This window comes from Polypterus senegalus, chromosome 13 (assembly GCF_016835505.1).
Source record: "Polypterus senegalus isolate Bchr_013 chromosome 13, ASM1683550v1, whole genome shotgun sequence".
Taxonomy (NCBI): domain Eukaryota; kingdom Metazoa; phylum Chordata; class Cladistia; order Polypteriformes; family Polypteridae; genus Polypterus; species Polypterus senegalus.
The window spans coordinates 24,306,991-24,329,083 of record NC_053166.1 but is presented as its reverse complement, the minus strand read 5'-3'; the positions used below and the strand labels follow the sequence as shown (position 1 = coordinate 24,329,083).

The following is a 22,093-nucleotide window of genomic DNA, read 5'->3' as shown; positions in this document are numbered from 1 at the left end:
AGACCTTACACCAACTAATTTATAAACACTGACTTTAATGTTTGTGACATGGTGGTAGCACTGTTGCCTCACAAAAAAAGGAGGCATGGTTTGTGTCCTGGGTTTTCTCATGTGGTCTCCCCACATGCATGTGAAATATCTCTGGGTGTTCTCGTTTCTTCTACACTCCAAAGATATGCAGGTTAGCTGACCTGGCATTGCAAAATTGTCCCTGTATATGTGTGAGTTAACCTTGCAATAGTGCCCAGTCTAGGTGTCATTCCTGCCATGTGTCCGATGATTGCTGGGATGGGCCCCAGCTACCCCATGGCACTGCCCTTGATACGTGGGTTAAGAAGATGGATGATTGTAACATGCAAAATTAAATGAATAGACATGCACTACAGTATGATCATGTTTAGAAGATGATTTCTAATAAGTGATAAATTATCTTTCCTACATTTCTTTTATTTAAAACAGCTTCATAAACTGTAGGACAAGTTTGTTCTAAAATGAAGATTTATACATTTTTCAAGCCAGATATTCTCCACTTTTTTCAATCCATAATTAAAAAAAAAAAAAACTGAGTACCTACATTATTATAATTATCATTTTCTCTGGAGTTTTATGATGAGAAGATTATTTCTTTTGGCCTATTCCTGTCAGTTAAAATCTCCCTGGACTGGAAAATGAGATTAAGGTACAGGAAGAATTATTATTATTATTATTATTATTATTATTATTATTATTATTATTATTATTATTATTATTATTATTATTATTACTATTATTATTATTTTTATTTTCTGGAATTGCCCTGTCACCACTGCTTATACATTGGGCATGGGCATGGCAGTTATATGTTGTGTGTGTATGCTTATCGGGATTGTGTTTGAATTTCCTCACTATGTGATATGTATTCAAAATGGCTGCTTTCTGTAGTTTTGTGTATCTGTATCTTATATGTAATGTCTGTACTTTGTGTAGTCTATGTGGGGTGACATCAGTGGTGGATACAGCACTGGGCACAAAGATCACCTTGTCCTTTCTCCACAAGCGGGGTATTTCCTCTGTCATTTCTAAGCACTACTGCATTTTGTTTGTGTGGATGTATTTGGTACAACAGTGTCAACAATATCTGTACTTTTATTGTGTTTCTCTAACAGTGTCATGTCTGATTTTCCAAGTGTAGTGTTCTGTTTTGACAGTCAGTATAGTTCTGTCCTAGTATACTGTATGAGTGTCATTTTCTAGTTCTGTGCTGGGCCTGTTTGTACTTCTAATGTTGTTTGTATGTGTCAGTTAGTTTGTGTGGCAGTTGCAGTTCTTGATGTCTAATATTTGCTCTCTGATTGTTTCTGTGCGTGTCGTCCGTCTGTGTCAGTATTTTACAGCCTGATGTGATGCGTTGGATTGTTTCATGCTCCTTGTTTCAATATCTGACTGCATGTACTGTCTGTAATGTTAGTGTTCTTAGGAATATATTTTTCATAGCTTCTTGTGTTTTATTATTATTATAATGATTATTATTTATTATTATTACTATATTAGTAGTAGTAGCATTGGAAATAGCAAAAGTAGTATTACCATTAATGTTTTTCAGTTAGTCACATTAATGTTTGCTTCCATAATATAAAGACAGTTTTTAGCTGTAATTATTTTCAATAATTAACTAACAGGATATTTGCAGAAAGTAAAACTGTATCCCTATAGGGAACATCTGCTTTTTGGAAACATGTATGCACAACCACAAGCCCACATCCTGCAGTTCAGATTGATCAAATGCATATGACAAAGGAATTAACTAAGCAACAGTCGGCATACCCCTTTAAATTGAATCAATGTGTGAATCACTCATAAATGCCCACCCTTTCTCTTCCCCCTCCCCTTCCTTTTCTGTGCCTTTTTTTCAGTCATACATTTCTCTCTTTCTCTCTGTATCTCACTCTCTCACTCACGCTCTCTTTCTCCCACTCATCCTCCCTCTGTCCCTCCATCTTTAGCTCTCTTTCTCTGTGTTTCCTTCCAATTCCCTCCCTGCCCTCCCTTCTTTGTGTTCTCTTTACTCTCAGATCTGATTGGTTTAAGTTGCTGTTGGGGGAAGGGAACTCACACTGTTTTGGCAGAAGTAATTCAGCAGCAACTGCTGGACAGCGCCAGCCAAACCCACTCAGTTTCAGACTGTTTATGGTTAACCGATAAAAAAAGCTTGCATCCTTTACCTTAGATTTAAAAAACACTTAACTGTCATTAAAGGTGATGTTTATCTCAGATCATTTGATGAATGCAAAATATTTAGTATTTTTAAACTGTTAAATTAAAAATGCTCACCAAGTGCTACTTAACTGATTTGCAAGCCTCTGCTGAGGGAGCAGATTTATAAAAAGTAAAAAAGGACAGTTTTATCCTGAATTTGTTTAAAAGAAATGAAAGAATATCAATATTAGCATCATAAAATTTTATTCTGAAGTATTGTCAATTGAAGCACAAATGCATTCAATCTATCTATCTATCTATCTATCTATCTATCTATCTATCTATCTATCTATCTATCTATCTATCTATCTATCTATCTATCTATCTATCTATCTATCTATCTATCTATCTATCTATCTATCTATCATAGAAATAAAGAGACTGCATGATAAAGTTAAGAGAAGCTGTGATGACTTTAAAGTTTTTTACCAATATTTTACAATTTCTGATTTCTCCGTGTAATGTTTAGTTACAAATTTGTTAACAAGTGGGATGTACTGTAAGAACTGTGGCAGAGCACCTCCTGGAGGACATTCTCAACAAGTGCAATGAGTGAAAGTTCCTCATACTGTGCATACAGCAGTAAGAGTTTATTACTGAGGGATATACACATACAGTAATCACCAGAACACTCAAAGCACTGAACAACTAAATTAATCAGACAATGTTCCTTTGGGCTGCGGTGTAAGCATTTGTAAATGTTATATTTGCCCCTGCGGTGGGCTGGCGCCCTGCCCGGGGTTTGTTTCCTGCCTTGCCCTGTGTTGGCTGGGATTGGCTCCAGCAGACCCCTGTGACCCTGTAGTTAGGATATAGCGGGTTGGGTAATGGATGGATGGATGCTCTTTTGGGCCCACTAAGATCATATTTATGTCTACAAATGGTGATTCTAGCAAATAAAATATATTGTAAATGACCTCCACTAACCTCCTGTTCAATCTTTTCAAACTCTTTGTAGCATTTACTATCTAGCTATCTCAAAAATGAATGCATTTCAGAATAGATTGAAGGAAGGTTTTAATGATTTTATATGTTATTATAACAATATTTTACAAGTTCCTATTTCTAAGTGTTTAGTAATGAATTAGCAAACAACTGCAATGCACTGCAAGAATTATGGTACAGTGCCTCCTGGATGACCATCTCACCAAGTATTGAAACTGACTCATGCTCTATGAACAGAAGTAAAGGTTTATTAGAGAAAAAAAGTCATGGAGTGATATACACATGGAATAATTACAAAATCAATCAAAAAGTGAAACAACACAATTAACCACTAATTTCTCATCTGGGCCTAGTAATGGTAGTATGTCTACCAGCTGTCATTAAATAAACTAAAATATATTGTAAAGCTCACATTAATCCCCTGTTCAAACTTTACAAACACTTGGCAGCATTCACTTTGCTAAAAGTGTTTAGCCCAGTTCTACTGCCAACAAAACAATCTATCTATCTATCTATCTATCTATCTATCTATCTATCTATCTATCTATCTATCTATCTATCTATCTATCTATCTATCTATCTATCTATCTATCTATCTATCTATCTATCTATCTATCTATCTATCTATCTATCTATCTATCTACATGCAATTTTATTTCTAATTAATTTAATATTGTTTCTTTGTATCAGTATACTGCTGCTGGATTATGTGAATTTCCCCTTGGGATTAATAAAGTATCTATCAGCATTAGCATTAAAAATAATGTTGGGCCTTTAATAGCACTTTATTGGGTTGTGTGGTTCCTTGTAAAACCATTGCTTGACAAATGGTTGGTTGTTTGTGCTTTGAAAAACTTCCAAATATATAGGAAAAAAGAAAGAAACTGTTTATGTATAGAAGGTTACCTAGAAGGAGACTCAGATTAAGAAAACCTGGACTTAGCTTGTGGTTTTGTATTCAGTAAGAGTCCTTTTGAAATCAGGGTCCATTAGCACTTCGCAAATCTGTTACCTTCTAATCATGGTTATTTACAGTATGGAGTCTGCTATGGATCTAAATGAATAAAGGTTCTTTCTGGAACCTTCATGTGGAGGGGTCTCTTGGGCCCTAACCCTAACTGCATCACTCTGAATAACTGCTCTGGCACCTTTCATTGTAAGACTCTAAGTTAATGACAGACCAAGAAAGCCTGAACTTAGCCTGTTATCTTAAGCAAACAATGTCCTTTTAAAATCAGGAACCCAGTTTTATTTCACAGATCGATCTATCTATCTATCTATCTATCTATCTATCTATCTATCTATCTATCTATCTATCTATCTATCTATCTATCTATCTATCTATCTATCTATCTATCTATCTATCTATCTATCTATCTATCTATCTATCTAGCTGTAAGTCTGTCTGTCTGTATATCACAAAACTGAACAGGTTGCACAATAAAGTCAAGGGGTGCTATAATAACTTTACAATTTATTTTTAAAATATTGTATAATTTCTGATTTCTCTGTTTTCTCTCAGTTCTGCTCAGGACATAACAGGTTGAGAAAATGGGTGGATGGATGGATTTCCTCATGTTTACTAAAGAATTAGTGAAGAAGCAGAATGTGCATGAAGAATTGTGTCAAATTAACTCCTAGAATGACATCATAACCAAATGGAATGATTAAAAATTGCTCACATACACATAATTAAGGGTGTATTAAAAAAATCATGGAGAGGTATACATATGGTGTAATTACAAGAACAATCAAAATACTACACTACAAAATTAAGCACAAATTGCTCTCCTGTGCCTCTTTAGGTCACGTTTATTACTAGTAATGGTCATTCTATCGATTAAAATATACTGCAAAGCACTCTCACTGACCTCCTGTTCAAACATTAAGAAGAGTTGGCAGCATTCACTTTGCTCGAAAGTCTTTTCTCCAGTTGTACTCCTGACAAAAGATTCACAGATAACTGACAGGGTTCAACCTCTGAAATGCTGGCAATGAACTATTCATATTTTGAAGCAATCTAGAATAAATTTTTAAGGGCTCAACAGGTGGGCATTACTGTCATTGAGCCCATTGGAAGCTTCAAGTTCCTGTGCAACATTTAAGAATTATAAACTGAAATGGGTAAGTAACATGTTATTGTCTATTGTAAAATATGTAAGTAACATATTTATGGACTGCCTCTCCGACATCACTTATTCAAAATTCCTGTAACTGTTAGAATCTGGGACAAATTTAGAGATGTAAGAGTTACTCTATATAACATTTTGTTTTGTCCCTAATATCTTACTAGAGACATCATAACTGTGTTATCCACGGGAGAGTTTATTTTATTTCTTTAGGGCTTTCAGGAGTTTTATCAGTCCATAACCTTGCAAGTTTTCCAGAAGGGTGTCTCATTACAATATACAGTATTATACATGAGCGTAAGCTGCAATATATTTTAGAGTCTGACTACACATAAATTCAACTGCTGCCAGTAAAATACACTAAAAATAAGATTAATATTTATTATCACCATCATCTATATTTGACTTGCCCGACTTTAAGAATGTCTTTAACTTTGTTCCTTAGATAGTGCATTAATGAATTCAAGCAGTAGATCATGCCTGATTGGCTGAGTGACTTTAAGACATTAGCCAGATGTTGCAGATTCTATAACTTCTGCCTGCTTTTCAAATTGCCAACCTGTGCTTCTTCAGCATCATATGTTAAAGGTATCATATTGTATTTCCTCTGCTATTTTTTAAATTTTCACTCTGAACCTACATTCAGTGTTCAGTGCTTCTAACCCAATAGTTACGCTCAGATTGTATTCCAAAGATAAGACTTATAGTTTGGCTTTTATTTTATTTAGTGTCATTGATCCATTTATATTTATTTTAAAACCCATGCAGTCAGTTCTTGGTCACAGAAAACATTCATTTTTTCATTTTCTTAGCATTTTTTTTCAAAGATCTCTACACAGTGGGGCAACTTCTGAAAACTGGATGCTAGCAAATGTTACCCTGTTGTAAATAAAGAGTGATCGGGATGATCCAAGTAAGTACAGGCAGTAACCTTAACATTCGTCACTGGTAAATTAATGGCAGCAATTATTAAGAAAAAGATTGAGTAGCACATGTCTTGAACAGGAATATTAAAAAAATAGCTGGTAAGGGATCAAATGGGGAAGATTGTGTTTCACTAATATGCTGGAATTTTATAAGGAAGCAGCAAAAAGCATACAATAAGAGATGTGAATATTTGATTATTTATGTTGACTATCAGGCAGATCAAAAAAGCTTCAGAAGACAATGGGAATTTAAGGTGTGGCATGTAGATGGGTAATATTTTAACTGTAATATATAAAGCAAAAGGTTATGGTGAGAAGAATTTTTTCCAGAATTGGGTGATGTTAGAAGTGTTGTCCCTTGGGTATCAGTGTTGGGGCCACCGCTGTGGTTTATATATTGTAATGGATGGCCGGTTTCATATTCCGGCCCTCACCCCCAGGCCGCCAGGAGGAGCTCTCCTGAGAGCATGTACGGGCCCCAAATTCCAGCAGGGCCTCATGGACTAAGTAGTTTTTATGCACAGCCCTGATGGATACCTTGGGGGTCACTGGAAGTCGCTGTCGGGAGGCCAGTGGACTCTTTTGCGCACTATGACACGGAAGTTCATCACAGGAAGAGCGACAGGCTTCCGGAGTGAGGAAAAGCATTGTTTACCCTGACCCAGAAGGAGTAAGGACTTGTGGACTGTTGGATTGGGAACACTTCTGGGTCAGGGAATATAAAAGGACTGAGGGAGCTCCCAGACGACGAGCTGAGCTGGGTGGTAGGAGAGCAACGCGTCTGGGAGTGGAGGATTGTGATTTATTGGATTGGTTATTGTTTATTGAGAATAGTGGAGTGCTGGTGCTTTGTGCACTTAATTATTATAATAAATAATAATTATTGGACTTTTACCTGGTGTTTGGAGTGGTACCTGAGGGTTCAAGGGAGCACTAGCACCTTACTTGACATATATATATATATATATATATATATATATATATATATATATATATTGTGGTCCCCGGCCGGGACGCCCAGGAGGACCAGAGGAGGGCTTGTGCCTCCATCAGACCGCGAGGGGACGTCCGTCCTGGTTATGTTGGGGGCCTCTGGTACAGGGCTTGGAAGCCCAGCCCTGTACGGACCCGTGGCCACCGCCAGGCGGCGCCCCGATGCCGGAATATCCCGTGTGGTCCCCGGCCTGGCTCCCAGGAGGATCAGAGGAGGGCTTGTGCCTCCTCCAGACCGCAAGGGGGCAATCGCCCTGGTTGTACTGGGGACCAGGCGGCGCCTAGGTACCTGAGGAACCCTGGAGCCCAGCACTTCCGCCACACCAGGAAGTGCTGGGGGGAAGACGACAGGGGACACCCGGACGGCTTCCGGTGTGCAGCCGGCACTTCCGCCACACTGGGGTGTGGCTAGGACTGATTGCCGGGAAGCAGCTGGAGCCCATCCGGGTTCCCATATAAGGGGCCGCCTCCCTTCAGTGGATAGTGGATGTCGGGTGGAAGAGGACAGAGCTGGAGAGAGGACGGGAGGCGGTCGAGAGAGAGGCATAGTGACTGAGAGTGTGGCCTGGACTTTGGGGAATCGGTGCAAGAGGCACTGGGGTTTGTGCACGTTCTAATTGTAAATATTGTAAATAAATAGTGTGTGGTGGAACTTACGATGTCTGTCTGCCTGTGTCCGGGTCCCAGTCCACAATATATATATATATATATATATATATATATATATATATATATATATAAAAACAGCGATGGCCCCAACATATATATATATATGGTGGCACGGTGGCGCAGTGGTAACGCTGCAGCCTCGCAGTTAGGAGACCTGGGTTCGCTGTGACATGGAGTTTGCATGTTCTCCCCGTGTCTGCATGGGTTTCCTCCCACAGTCCAAAGACATGCAGGATAGTTGCATTGGTGATCCTAAATTGTCCTTGGTGTGTGTGTGTGTGCCCTGTGGTGGCCCTGGAGCCCGGCCGGGACGCCCAGGAGGAGGAGAGGAGGGCTTGTGCCTCCTCCAGACCGCGAGGGGGCGTCCGCCCTGGTTATATTGGGGACCACGGGTGCAGGGCTTGGAAGCCCAGCCCTGTAGGGACCCGTGGTCACCGCCAGGCGGCGCCCGATGCCGGTTTACCCTGTGTGGTCTTTGGCCGGGGATGGAGCCCGGCTGGGACGCCTTGGAAGACCGGAGGAGGGCGTGTACCTCCTCCAGACTGAGTGGGGGCGTCCGTCCTGGTTAGGCAGGGGCCTCGGGTACAGGGCTTGGAAGCCCAGCCCTGTAGGGACCCGTGGCCACCGCCAGGCAGCGCCCCGGTGCCTAATTATCCCGGTGTGGCGGAAGTGCTGGGGGGAAGACTTTGTGTGGTTCCCAGAGACCCGCCAGGAAAGCAGCCGACACTTCCGCCACGCTGGGGCGTGGCTAAGGAGAAGAGGCCGGAAACACCTGGGGCTCATCCGGGGGCATTATTTAAGGGGCCGCCTCCCTTCAGTCATTGGTGGATGTCGGGAGGAAGCGGACAGAGCTGGAGAGAGAGGACGGGAGGTGGCCAGGAAGGCAAAGGACTGTGCGCCTGGACTTTGGGGAAATCGGTGCGAGAAGGCACTGGGGGTGCACGTGAGAGAACATTGTAAATAGTATTGTAAATAAATGGTGTGTGGTGACAAAATGATGTCCATCTGTCTGTGCCGGGGCCAGCGTTCACATATATATATATATATATATACTGTATATATATATATATATATATATATATATATATATATATATATATATATATATATATATATATATATATATATATAAAGAATCTGGTTAAAAATAAATAAATAATCTAGTGAAATTTGAAAATGATAAAAAAAAACTAGGTGGAAAGGCAGATAATGTGTAATTATCTAAATTGTTACAGAAGGATTTATACAGCATACAGGCTTGGGAAAATCTGAGGAAGATGAAACTGAATGTAACTAAATGTAAAGTATAATGTGTAGTAAGTAGAAATGTTACATTTGAATATTCAATGGAAGGTCTAAAACTTAAAGTACACCTTATGAGAAGGGCCCAGAAGTTTCAGTGGACCCATCAATGTCTACATCAAATCCATGTACATAAGCAATCAAAATGTCTATTAACATGTGAGTTTTGATAGCACAATGTGGGAAGTGCAGGTTATATGACACACTAGTGAGGGTTCACCTGGTGTACTGTGTGCAGTTTGGGTCTCCATAGTACAAAAAAGACACAGCAGAGCTTGAAAAAGTCCAGGAAAGAATGACTAGGCTGGTTTTCAACGGAGCTGAACTTTATCAGGTTAGCTAAATGAAGATTAAGCGATGACATGATCAATGTGGTGTTAAAGTTATGAAAACCGACAGAACACCTCTACTATTTTTTAATAATACATTTTTTAACAAGAACAAAGGGACATAGTGGGATCCTTGAAAGAGCAGACACATGAAGTAAATGATCAATTTGTGTGGTGGAAAATAGTAATTTAGAGACTTCTGGATCTCAACTTGATGTTGTTTTGGATGATCTAGGAGTAAAGGATCAAAAAGCTTGCAGGGCTGAATGGCGTGTTGTCATCAGACCTTCTCTTATATTTTATTCCAATATAGATTTTGCAAAAGAGACGGAGCCTATGCCAACACGGCCAGGTGCAGGACAGAAAACAACCTACTAAATGAGATACCAGTCTTTGACGGGGCACACTCCTCCATTCAGGGTCACAGGGCCAGAAGTACAGGATGTCAGAAGGCTTTGAGGTGCAGCAACCACCTCTAGTGGCAGTAAGAGTGGATCCAGGTTGTGTTCAGAAGTTAGCTTTCTGTTAAAATTTCAAAATCTGAACTCTCACGGAGTTTACAGTCAGGAGGTGAGTGGGAGGAAATGTGCACTGGGAAAAAGGGGATTCTGCCAAGTATTTCCAGAGTGAAATGTGAGGGGAAGTTCTTTGCAGTGTTATGATACACAGAGTAACCAGCCAGACTGCTAATTTACTAGAGTCAGAACCTATATTTTGGTAGGCCCTAAATGACAATACTTGATTTATTTACAGTAAGTGTAAAGTTTTAAATCTTGCTCTAATAAAACCTTACATTTGTAAATTTAGGATAATTTTAGCCTTTCCTCTTGATGAGAGTGTCCTCCAAGAAGGTGCCAATTTGGTACTTAAATACTCTGACTCACGCACTTATTCTCAGCAATTGAAACTATTTAACAACTGACCAGTTCATCTGTCCTGCACATGTTTTTTTTTGGAGGTGGGTAGACCATCACCAGAACTCAATAGTAAGAACGTTGAACCCAAACTAAGCACCATCTTACTGGGCACATTTTATCAAGTTTTCTTTAAAATAAATTGCACATGCCAGGTATCTTTGTGAATAACATTTTTCAACAGCTCTGTATGGGAAAATGTTTAGGTTCTGGGGTCTTGGCGCAAGGCAGCCAAAGTGGTGGCCAGAAATGTGGCAACCTTGTACTCTAAAGCTTAATAAGACCACAACTAGTACACAACATTATTTTCTAAATATGACTTAACCCAGGCACGGTGGCGCAGTGGGTAGCGCTGCCGCCTCGCAGTTAGGAAACCCGGGTTCGCTTCCCAGGTCCTCCCTCCGTGGAGTTTGCATGTTCTCCCCATGTCTGCGTGGTGATTCTAAATTGTCCCTGGTGTGTGCATTGTGGTGGGCTGGCACCCTGCCCAGGGTTTGTTTCCTGACTTGCACGCTGGGATTGGCTCCAGCAGACCCCCGTGACCCTGTAGTTGGGATATAGCGGGTTGGATAATGGATGGACTTAACCTAAGTTGGCTAATGCTACCAGACTTTAACAAAGTTATTCTTACATTGGATAAATAATGCAAAAGTAGAATCATTTAAAATAGACTGATTAAAAATGTAAGGGTTTATACTACTCCTTTTATTATTATTATTATTATTATTATTATTATTATTATTATTATACTATTATACTACTTTTACACCTTAAACTGTGCAAAGCAAAGAGGCAAATGATGACAATGACACTTGAATATTCTTACTTTAGAAATAATAGAATCTTCCTAATTTAACCAAACCACAAACAGAAGGACACCAAAACCTCATTTGCTATTGTGTGTACAGTTTGGTACCCACATATTTTAATGCACTGATTTAAACAACAGTGGCATGTTTACCAGAAGTGACACACAAATTACAAGTTCAAGTTCACAGTTGCTGACTCCTTATTAGATTAAGTGACTCACTCCGAGGCACCGCATGTGTCACAGACAGGGTTAGAATATGGACCATTCAGCTTTAAGCCACACTGCTTACTGTATATGCGTTCAGTTTTCATGCTGACATTTTCACTGAACTATAACCGGTTATCAAAGACTGCAGGTCTCATTCTGAATTCAATGCCACTCCGTCAGTGTATAAATATAAACACACCAACGATGTGTAAAACCTAACTCTCTGAAAAATCTAACCTTAGATTTTAGAAGGGCCAGAAGGGCTCATAAAAGAATTTCAGTCACATCTAACTAGAAAACTGTGAAGGGCTGGCGCCGTGCCCGGGGTTTGTTTCCTGCCTTGTGCCCTGTGTTGGCTGGGATTGGCTCCAGCAGACCCCCGTGACCGTGTAGTTAGGATATAGTGGGTTGGATAATGGATGGATATAACTAGAAAAGAGTAACTAGTCATGGAAGGCTTCCTCATCCATCTTCAAAATGTGGGGAATAAATACTATGAGGAAGAAATACCGTGCATCAGATGAAAATACAATAAGAAGAAAAAAATCGCACAACATCCACCTTAATAAAAGGACAAGAGTTTGTGGGTGTCTGTGACATTGCTAGATTTAGAAAGAAAATGTGCAAAAATAGGCACAACATGTAGAAGAAGGTAAAAGATGATAATAAAAATACCAAATAAAGGTTTAAAAATAAGAAAACGGGCCATATAGGCGTATTCTGTTGTCTAATATTATATGCCAGCAACAGCAGCGTGGTGGTGACTTTCTTGCACAAACCTGAGCAACTTCCAAATATATAGCATCTATAACATATATGTGGACACTGGATCTGTAATAGAGCAGTGCTAACCACCAAAATAAATTGAATGTAATGATAAGACTTTATTGTACAAACCCCCTGCATTACTCTGTTATATCTTTTATGTCTGTTTTTAAAATTAATTTCTGTCATTGGCAAGTTGCTATGCCCAGTGTGTTTTAAGAAGAGGGCTGTTTACAAAAACTTAATGTTTTAATGTACATTTAACAGGCTGTTTATGTCAGCGGACACAGTGGCGTAGCGTGGGTGTCAGCCGCCCGGGGTGGAGGAAAATTTTGCCGCCCCCTTATTTAGGTATTTCAATTTAAAAGACTAAAATATACAGTGATTCTTTGCTGGCCCCTAAAAGTGCCGCCCGGGAGAGGCCGCCCCTGCCGCCCCCACTACGCTACGCCACTGAGCGGACACTTTAACAAAATGCCACTACTGCTTGACTTGCTTCTAATTTTGTGACATCCTACCTTGTCCCTTACCCTGTGAGTTAAAAAGTGAAAGAATGATGGATTGACAAATGGATGGATTATTCACATAAACTACTGTGTAAATAAAGAGGTAGTGTGGCACAGTGGTTAAGGTATTGGACTTCAAACCAATGAGAATGTGAGTTCAAATTTCACTACCAACGCTGCGTGAAAAAGTCACTTCACCTGCTTATGCTCTAACTGGAAATCCAAAATAAATGTAGCCAACTGTAACTTCAATGTGGTAAGTCACCGTGGATGAAGATGTCAGCTGAATTAGAAATAATAATAAATAGACCAAGTAGTAAACAGGGCAGTGCAGAGGCACAGTGGTTTTCTTTGCAGCCTTATGTCTTCAGAAGCCCAGGTTCAAGTGCTGGCCCAGTCACGGCCTACATCACGGGTGTCGAACTCCGGCCCTGGAGGGCTGCAGTGGCTGTAGGTTTTCATTCTAACCATCGTCTTCATTAGTGACCAGTTTCAGCTGCTAGTTCACTTCTTTTGCCTTAGCTTTAATTAAAGTGACTCAGACCCCTTAGTTGTTATTCCTTAATTAGCAGCCAAACAATAATGAGACACAAAATGAGTCGCCACATGCCCAGCTCATCTGTGCCCAGCACACAATATCTGAAAATAAAGAAAAGTGATGGCCTCAGTAAGGCTGATCTGCTCAGGTCACCAAAACATCTTGATGGTGTTCTTAGAAAAACACAGAAAAATCAAAACAGTTTTGGAAATGTCTGCTATGGCAGAATGAGAGCAGCAACAAGACATGGAATTAAATAACGGGTTTAATTAACAGCAAGAATTGGCTTCTCATTAAGAGATCGGTTGGAGTGAAATTGGTTGGAGTTTGAAATCCCAGTTTAGCTGCTTATCTGTTAGCTTGGTTCACATTTCATTTCTGTTTGGCTGTCATTTAATGAAGAAAGGAATCAATTCAGAGGACTGAATCCTTAAAAACATCCATCCATCCATTATCCAACCCGCTTTATCCTAACTACAGGGTCACAGGGTCCTTACAAACAGGGCTAGTAAAATGAAGGGAAAAGTAGTTAATCAGCAGTGAAAACTGGTCACGGATTAGGAAAAGGGTTAGAATGAAAACCTGCAGCCACTGCAGTCCTCCCCTGGCCTATAAAGAGGTTCATATTCTAGTCAAGTGGATGTGGGCTTCTCAGTGTGCACTTTGGTTTTCCTCCCATTTCATGAAAACATGCATGTTAGGTTGATGAATGATTCAAATTGGCCAAATTAGAGAGTGAATAAGTCTACCTTACAATGAGCTGGTGACTCATCCAAGGCACTGGCATCCCACAGCCCTACAAATGAATTAAGATGTTTCTGAATATGTCTGAATGAATGCCTGAATGAATATCTTTGTTCAATAATAGAAGCATGTATGGCTTTACTTGAAAGTTAAGAATTTCACAGAACTCTAAAAATATGCTGATTTGATAACTACTACTCATATTGAGATGACTATAGTTACTTACTGTAAGTATACACCACCTAACCTACGTAAATTTCTTGTCCATAGCTCACTCCACAGAGGAGAGGCACATTCTCCACCAGGCACTTTGAGATGTAACAAGGGCTACAGTGTCACTTGCAAATATGTCACCAAAAATACAGTAATCTTGTATCTGGATCTTCTGGTAAATTCAATGTTAAAAAATTGACCTCTTTCCAGTTTAAAAGTTTTATTTACAGCATTTCTCGTAGGAAATGCCGAGCCAACTACACCAGTGAAACAGGGAGACAGGTAGCAGACCATTTCAGGGAGCACGTTTGAGCAGTTAAAAGCAAAGACCTCACAAAAGTCAACTGTAGAACGCTTCACATCCCTTCATCATAACCACACGGATCTCTCTCACTATCTGTTTTGTTTTTTTCCACAGGATATCAAAGACACTTTTCAGAAAAAAATAATCAGAAGAGCTTAAACTCATTCTCAGAGTGGGATCAAACATTTGTCCAGGCCTTAATGCCTGACTAACCTTTTCATGTCTCCCTTCATCTTCTCTAATGACAACATTTTCCTGCCTATCGTCACCTTCTCCTTTCATCTGCCCTGGCTTTGTCCTCTTTATATATATATATATATATATATATATATATATATATATATATATATATATATATATACACTCACCTAAAGGATTATTAGGAACACCTGTTCAATTTCTCATTAATGCAATTATCTAATCAACCAATCACATGACAGTTGCTTCAATGCATTTAGGGGTGTGGTCCTGGTCAAGACAATCTCCTGAACTCCAAACTGAATGTCAGAATGGGAAAGAAAGGTGATTTAAGCAATTCTGAGCGTGTGAGCGTGGCATGGTTGTTGGTGCCAGACGGGCCGGTCTGAGAATTTCACAATCTGCTCAGTTACTGGGATTTTCACGCACAACCATTTCTAGGGTTTACAAAGAATGGTGTGAAAAGGGAAAAACATCCAGTATGCGGCAGTCCTGTGGGCGAAAATGCCTTGTTGATGCTAGAGGTCAGAGGAGAATGGGCCGACTGATTCAAGCTGATAGAAGAGCAACTTTGACTGAAATAACCACTCGTTACAACCGAGGTATGCAGCAAAGCATTTGTGAAGCCACAACACGCACAACCTTGAGGCGGATGGGCTACAACAGCAGAAGACCCCACCGGGTACCACTCATCTCCACTACAAATAGGAAAAAGAGGCTACAATTTGCACGAGCTCACCAAAATCGGACAGTTGAAGACTGGATAAATGTTGCCTGGTCTGATGAGTCTCGATTTCTGTTGAGACATTCAAATGGTAGAGTCAAAATTTGGCGTAAACAGAATGAGAACATGGATCCATCATGCCTTGTTACCACTGTGCAGGCTGGTGGTGGTGATGTAATGGTGTGGGGGATGTTTTCTTGGCACACTTTAGGCCTCTTAGTGCCAATTGGGCATCGTTTATATGCCACGGGCTACTTGAGCATTGTTTCTGACCATGCCCATCCCTTCATGACCACCATGTACCCATCCTCTGATGGTTACTTCCAGCAGGATAATGCACCATGTCACAAAGCTTGAATCATTTCAAATTGGTTTCTTGAAAATGACAATGAGTTCACTGGACTAAAATGGCCCCCACAGTCACCAGATCTCAACCCAATAGAGCATCTTTGGGATGTGGTGGAACGGGAGCTTAGTGCCCTGGATGTGCATCCCACAAATCTCCATCAACTGCAAGATGCTATCCTATCAATATGAGCCAACATTTCTAAAGAATGCTTTCAGCACCTTGTTGAATCAATGCCACGTAGAATTAAGGCAGTTCTGAAGGCGAAAGGGCGTCAAACACCGTATTAGTATGGAGTTCCTGATAATCCTTTAGGTGAGTGTATATATATATATGTTGCATGCTCTTTCCTTTTCAGTTGCACACCTGATGAAACGTTGTGTCTTTAACCCTCTTTCCTTTACATCATGGAAGTAACCACTAACCTTAACCGTAATGTGTACTTTCTATTTACACAAATACAGATATTCTGAGTGAGCTGTTTGGTTTGTAGAATGTCAACATTATGTATTAATAAGACATCTTTAGTGTAGTAATGCTTCATTTGTAAAAACAGGTAAAAATGATATAATGTGTGGGATATTTAAAGTTACTTCGGATAAAAGTGGCAGAAGAGGAAAGCAAATATGTATGGGTGTATATTCTCAACAAGACTACCAGGCCAACTCCAGGGGGTCACCAAACATCCCCCCAAGAACATCATACTAAGCCCCACTGCTCATGTTGTCCAGTATATTGTTACTTATGAGTTTTCTGGGACTTTTTAACACCATAAAACATGACCCCCTGTCCTTATCATTTTGGACCAGAGCTGGTGCTGAACACTATGAAGAAGAAGCACAATACTTAAGCAACATAAGATCATGTAGTAATTTAAATTATACAAGAAAAACATCTTTACTTGATCTAGAACCTATTTTTGTTGTAAACTAGGTAATACTATAATTATATTAAGTTACACAGCACAGTCGATTGTAAGACATAAGGTTTTAGATTCCAGACCCATAGAAAGTTGAGCAAGTCACTTTATCATTCTTCGATGATATTATGAAAAAGAATTTAAGACTAACTTTATATTTGTACCCCACTTTCTAGAAAAGCAAGAAAGAGTTGGTAACCAAGACTTGTTGGCTGTTATTGTGATACGTCAAAATGCTTTCTCTGTTAGCTAAATAAAGCTAGTGTGTGGCACCCTGAGGTTGTGGGCTGACGTTGTGTGACCATGAACAAGTTACATCACCTGCCTGTACTCCAACTGGAAAAGCAAAAGAAAAGTAGTATCTCTCTGATGTTTTACGTCAGATCATATAAAGCCGTCATCCTAACGTGCGGGCATACTGGGCAGTTGCATAGTGGCCCCACAAGCATAGGGGCCCCATGATAATTAATGTATGTTGTGACTTTCTGAGTGTATTGTGTAGGTAGGGGCCGATTGCTCTGCTTTGCCCAGGGGCCTATAATGTTGTTAAGAAGTCAACCAAATAATAATATAGTAATTGAATAATGTGATTACAAACCATTCTCCTCCAAAGTTACATTCCTCAGCCACCTCCAGTAGAAACATTATGACTCACCTCACTGCTTGTGCCCATGCTTTCGTTCTGAAGGATTTCTTTCTCGCCGTGCCGTAATGTTTCTGTTGCAGCAGAGTGAAGACGTAAAGTGTTTTGACTGCAGGGTCGGACATATTTAAAGTCACTTGCTCTTGAATCCGTGGTTAGACACACCTCGTAGTTATAGACGTGCTGCAGAGTTCCAGTTGCCCCCACATCTGCATAACGCGGAGGATAGAAAGACCGGGGAGTGCGATGGACGTTTGGTTTCGATGATTCCAAAAAAGAAGGGAAATATCCATGTCTGCAAAATTTAAACGCTACGAATCCTATGATTGTAATTAGAAAAACACTGCAAACTGCGACCAGTGCTATTATGAGATAAAATGTAATGTTTTCGTTGTCCTTGTCCTGCAAAGTATCGCTAAAGGCAGAATTCAGTTCATTGAAACTGTCTGCAACTGCTACATTTATGTTAACGATGGCCGAGCGCGACGGCTCTCCATTGTCCTGCACTACAACTGAAAGTTTATGTTTCATGTGATCACTTTCCAATATTTGTCTCGCAGTTCTTATTTCACCATTATTCAAATCCACCGCAAAAATGGTTCTGTCTGTGGCTTTTAAAAGTTTATATGAGAGCCACGCATTTGGTCCAGAATCAGCATCGACAGCTACTATTTTAGTGACAAGACTGTCCACATCTGCCTGTCGTGAAATCATTTCAGCCATAGTACGTCCTTCGTTTTCTTTTGGATAAAGAATCTGGGGACTGTTGTCGTTTTCATCTTGCACAATAAGCTTTACCGTCACTTGGCTACTACGGGGTGACAAGCCGGCGTCTTGAGCTACCACACTGAACTCAAAGTCTTTCATCTGCTCATAGTCAAAGGACTGGACTGCATACACCACTCCTGTGTCAGAGTTAATGGAGACGTACGAGTTTGCTGAACCTTCGCCAAGTTTATAGGTAATGCGTGCGTTCCTCTCCCAGTCGGCGTCTTTGGCACGGATTGAGATGATGGACATTCCTGGGGTATTGTTTTCCATCAAGCTGGCGCTATAGGATTGTTTCTCGAAAATAGGCGAATTATCATTGACATCAGAAATCTCCAAAGTAATGGCTATGCTAGCTGACAGAGATGGTAAACCAGCATCCTTAGCTGTTACAGTTATGTTGTACTTTGAAACACTTTCTCTATCCAGATTGTCGCTGGTTAACAAGGTGAAATAATTTGTTAGCGAAGACTGTATTTTAAAAGGAAGCCCTGGATTGATGAAACAATGTACTTCACCGTTTTTCCCCGAATCAAAGTCTTTAACGTTAATAATACCAATGGAGGTGCCCGGTACAGCATCTTCCGAGACAGAGTTTGACAGCGACATTACCGTAATTACCGGCACATTGTCATTAACGTCGGTCACTTCCACGATAACTTTGCACGAGTCAGTTAGACCACCATAATCTTTAGCTTCTATATCTATCTCAAATAAGTGAGTGTTTTCATAATCTATCTCCCCCCAAACTATAATTTTTCCCGTTTGGGAATCTAGATGAAAGAGGTCGCCCGAAGCGCCTGTGACGTGCGTAATGGAGTAAGTAACCTCTCCATTCACACCCACGTCAGTATCTGACGCGTGTACAGTCGTGACTTGAGTACCTTTTACAGCATTTTCCTGCACCGAGGCTCGGTATACTCCTTCACTAAATACAGGGGGGTTGTCGTTAGCATCGAGAACACTGACAATAATTTTAACCGTGCCCGATTTTTGAGGTTTACCCCCATCAAATGCCGTCAATTCCAAATTAATCTCATCTTGCTTTTCTCGATCTACTGCTGTCTGTAACATCATCCCTATATATTTACTGCCGTCAGAGCGTGAGTGTTGCTTTAAAACAAAATTGTCATTAGGACTCAGTGTGTAGCTTTGTAGTGAATTAATACCGACATCGGGGTCCTCTGCACTTTCCAGAAGAAAACGTGCACCCGGTAAAGCCGATTCACTAACCTGTAAATTAATTTCTTTTTTTGGAAAAGATGGCGAGTTGTCGTTAATATCAACAATTTCAACATTTACACGATGCAGCTCCAAAGGATTCTCCAGAATAATCTCAAAACTAATGGTGCAGGGTGACGTTAACCTGCATAATCCTTCTCTATCAATCCTTTCGTTAACGACTAGGATTCCCTTTTCTGTATCCAGCTCTGTGTAATGAACGGGGTCTGTCGTCACAATACGAGCGTTTCCTGATTTCAGCCTTTTAACGTCTAACCCCAAATCTCGTGATAAATTCCCCACAAACGCACCTTTTCGCATTTCCTCTGGTATGGAATATCGAACAGTTCCACATATGAGCTCCACACAACATAAGTAACAAATGAATGCATGTACTTGCCATTTAGCATACCCTTGTACTGAAGCATGTCCAGTTTGAGTAAATCCGAAATGAAACATAATCCACAAAGAATAAGACCTTCGAAAGTAGTGATGAACGCCTACACTGGGGGAAAACGATGCCCGTTTACGTAGAATGCAAAAAGAAAGAAAACACCGATGTCCTTAGCGGCTGTTCAGTCCCCTCAGCAATAGCAGCTCACTCTCCGCTATGGGGAGGGCCCGAGAATTTACACGGTATCACCTCATTGTCCAACAGCGGCACTTACAGTTCAAAGAAAGGATTTTTTTTAATCAAAAATTTATTTAGCTAACATCGTATCACAGATACATCTGTTTATTTATCTGTGACATTGTCTAGTCTTTTTCATTGTTTGTGTGCAACGAGTCTTCCTGGCAGGACTAATTTTGTATAGTCAGTCATTAATAATTATCTCTAAAGGTATGACATTTTAAAAATCAGTTTGAAACAAATTATTTCTAAACAAATAACTACATAATTTTAATTATAATGCAATTATAAATTGAATTACTCCTAAATAAATTATAGTAAAATTATTGATAGATAGTTGGACGTGAAAGGCACAATATAATAGATAGATAGATAGATAGATAGATAGATAGATAGATACTTTATTAATCCCAAGGGGAAATTCACATACTCCAGCAGCAACATACTGATAAAAAACAATTTTAAATTAAAAAGTGATAAAAATGCAGACAAAAGATAAAACAGACAATATCTTTGTATAATGCTAATGTTTAACCCGGGTGGAATTGAAGAGTCACATAGTGTTGAGGTGAAAGGATCTCCTCAGTCTGTCAGTGGAGCAGGACATGGGACTGCACTCTGGAGATGATACTGTTCAGTGGATGCAGTATATGATATGAAAGGTACTATATAATAGATATGAAAGGCACTATATGATAGATAGATAGATAGATAGATAGATAGATGTGAAAGGCACTGTATAAGAGATATATAGAATTTCCCTGAGGGGATGAATAAAGTATCTGTCTATCTATTGATTGATAGATAGATTTGAAAGGTACTAGATAGATAGATAGATAGATAGATAGAAGACACTATACAGCAATAGATAGATTAGTTAAAGTTGTCATGAATTTAAGGTAATATCCAAATATGTTCAGTATGTCACATTTGTCTTGAATAATTTGTAGATATTCCTAGACTACAAACAACATTTAATAGCAGAGCCTTTGAGATGGACTTCACTTGGACATGCCTAATTTTGGTGAAATATAAAATGCACTTACACATAGATGGTTCAAAGTTGTGTTCTGGGATCCCTGTATCTTAGCTGGGTTCACTTCTTCGTTCTGCAAGCAATCACAGAATAACTATTTACAGTAAAATTTAGGATTAAGTTGCATTTTATATCTTTTGCTAGACATTTTAATCCAAAGTCAGCTTAATTGAGTAAACATTAGCTTATGAACTGTTTGGAGACAAGTGTTGCAGTAGAAGGGCACATAATTTATCATAACAAGTGAAGCAATCAGAACAAGATCCAAGCAAGATACAATTCTTAAATTATGAGAACCTAACAAAGCCTTTTTCAACTTAACAGAATTTCACCAAACTAAAGTTTCTTGTACATATTGAGGGTCTCAGGGTTTGAATGGAGGTGGGCTGCCTGTTCCACCAGGTAGGAGGTACACATCAAAAGAGTCTGGATTGAGATTTGAAGACACACAGAGTTGTTCATCGGTAGAATTCCCTTCACATCCCCCTAACTTTGAAAAGTAACAGCTGTACTTAAAATTATAGAGAACAAGGTGGCACAGTATGTAGCCTTGCTGCCACATATTTTTAGTGATGTGGCTCCTTTTGTGTGTGTTTGTACATTTTTGCTGGGTGTTCACAAAGGTGTCTTCCAGGAACTCCCAATTTTAGTTTCTGGGTCACCTTTTGACTCTGGTTGCCCAGACTCTGCGTTGTAAAAAGTAGCTTCACAATATGGATGGATTAATTTAAGTTTAAAATGAAGATATATGCTGTGGTGGGCTGGAGCCTTGCCCGGGGTTTGTTTCCTGCCTTGCACCCTGTGTTTGCTGGGATTTGCTCCGGCAGACCCCCGTCACCCTGTAGTTAGGATATAGCGGGTTGGATAATGGATGGATGGATGGATGAAGATACGTGTAATCAAGAAGTTTTTAGAAATGTCTTGTTTTACTTTCAATGTAACTGAAGTCTCCTCAGGAAGAAAATGCTTTGTTTAACAAAGATTAGATTGGGTCCATTATAGTTCAATTGTGTTACTAAATTGTCTTTTTAGAAATGGAGGATGGTTATTATTATTTTTTAACAACTAACTTGGCAA

General features: G+C 39.7%; 1 protein-coding gene across 4 annotated transcripts in view; it reads right to left on the bottom strand.

The window, feature by feature from the left end:
- Window positions 1–22,093, bottom strand: part of LOC120542149 (protocadherin gamma-C5-like) — a 497,784-nt gene that overhangs the window by 91,205 nt on the left and 384,486 nt on the right. For 3 of the 4 annotated variants that reach the window (XM_039774377.1, XM_039774376.1, XM_039774378.1), the window contains exon 2: window positions 21,027–21,089. In XM_039774377.1, the coding sequence (XP_039630311.1) occupies window positions 21,027–21,089 (63 nt within the window). Of the gene's footprint in view, window positions 1–17,372; window positions 19,879–21,026; window positions 21,090–22,093 lie in introns of those variants that run through there. The other variant, XM_039774381.1, reaches the window with a different exon arrangement.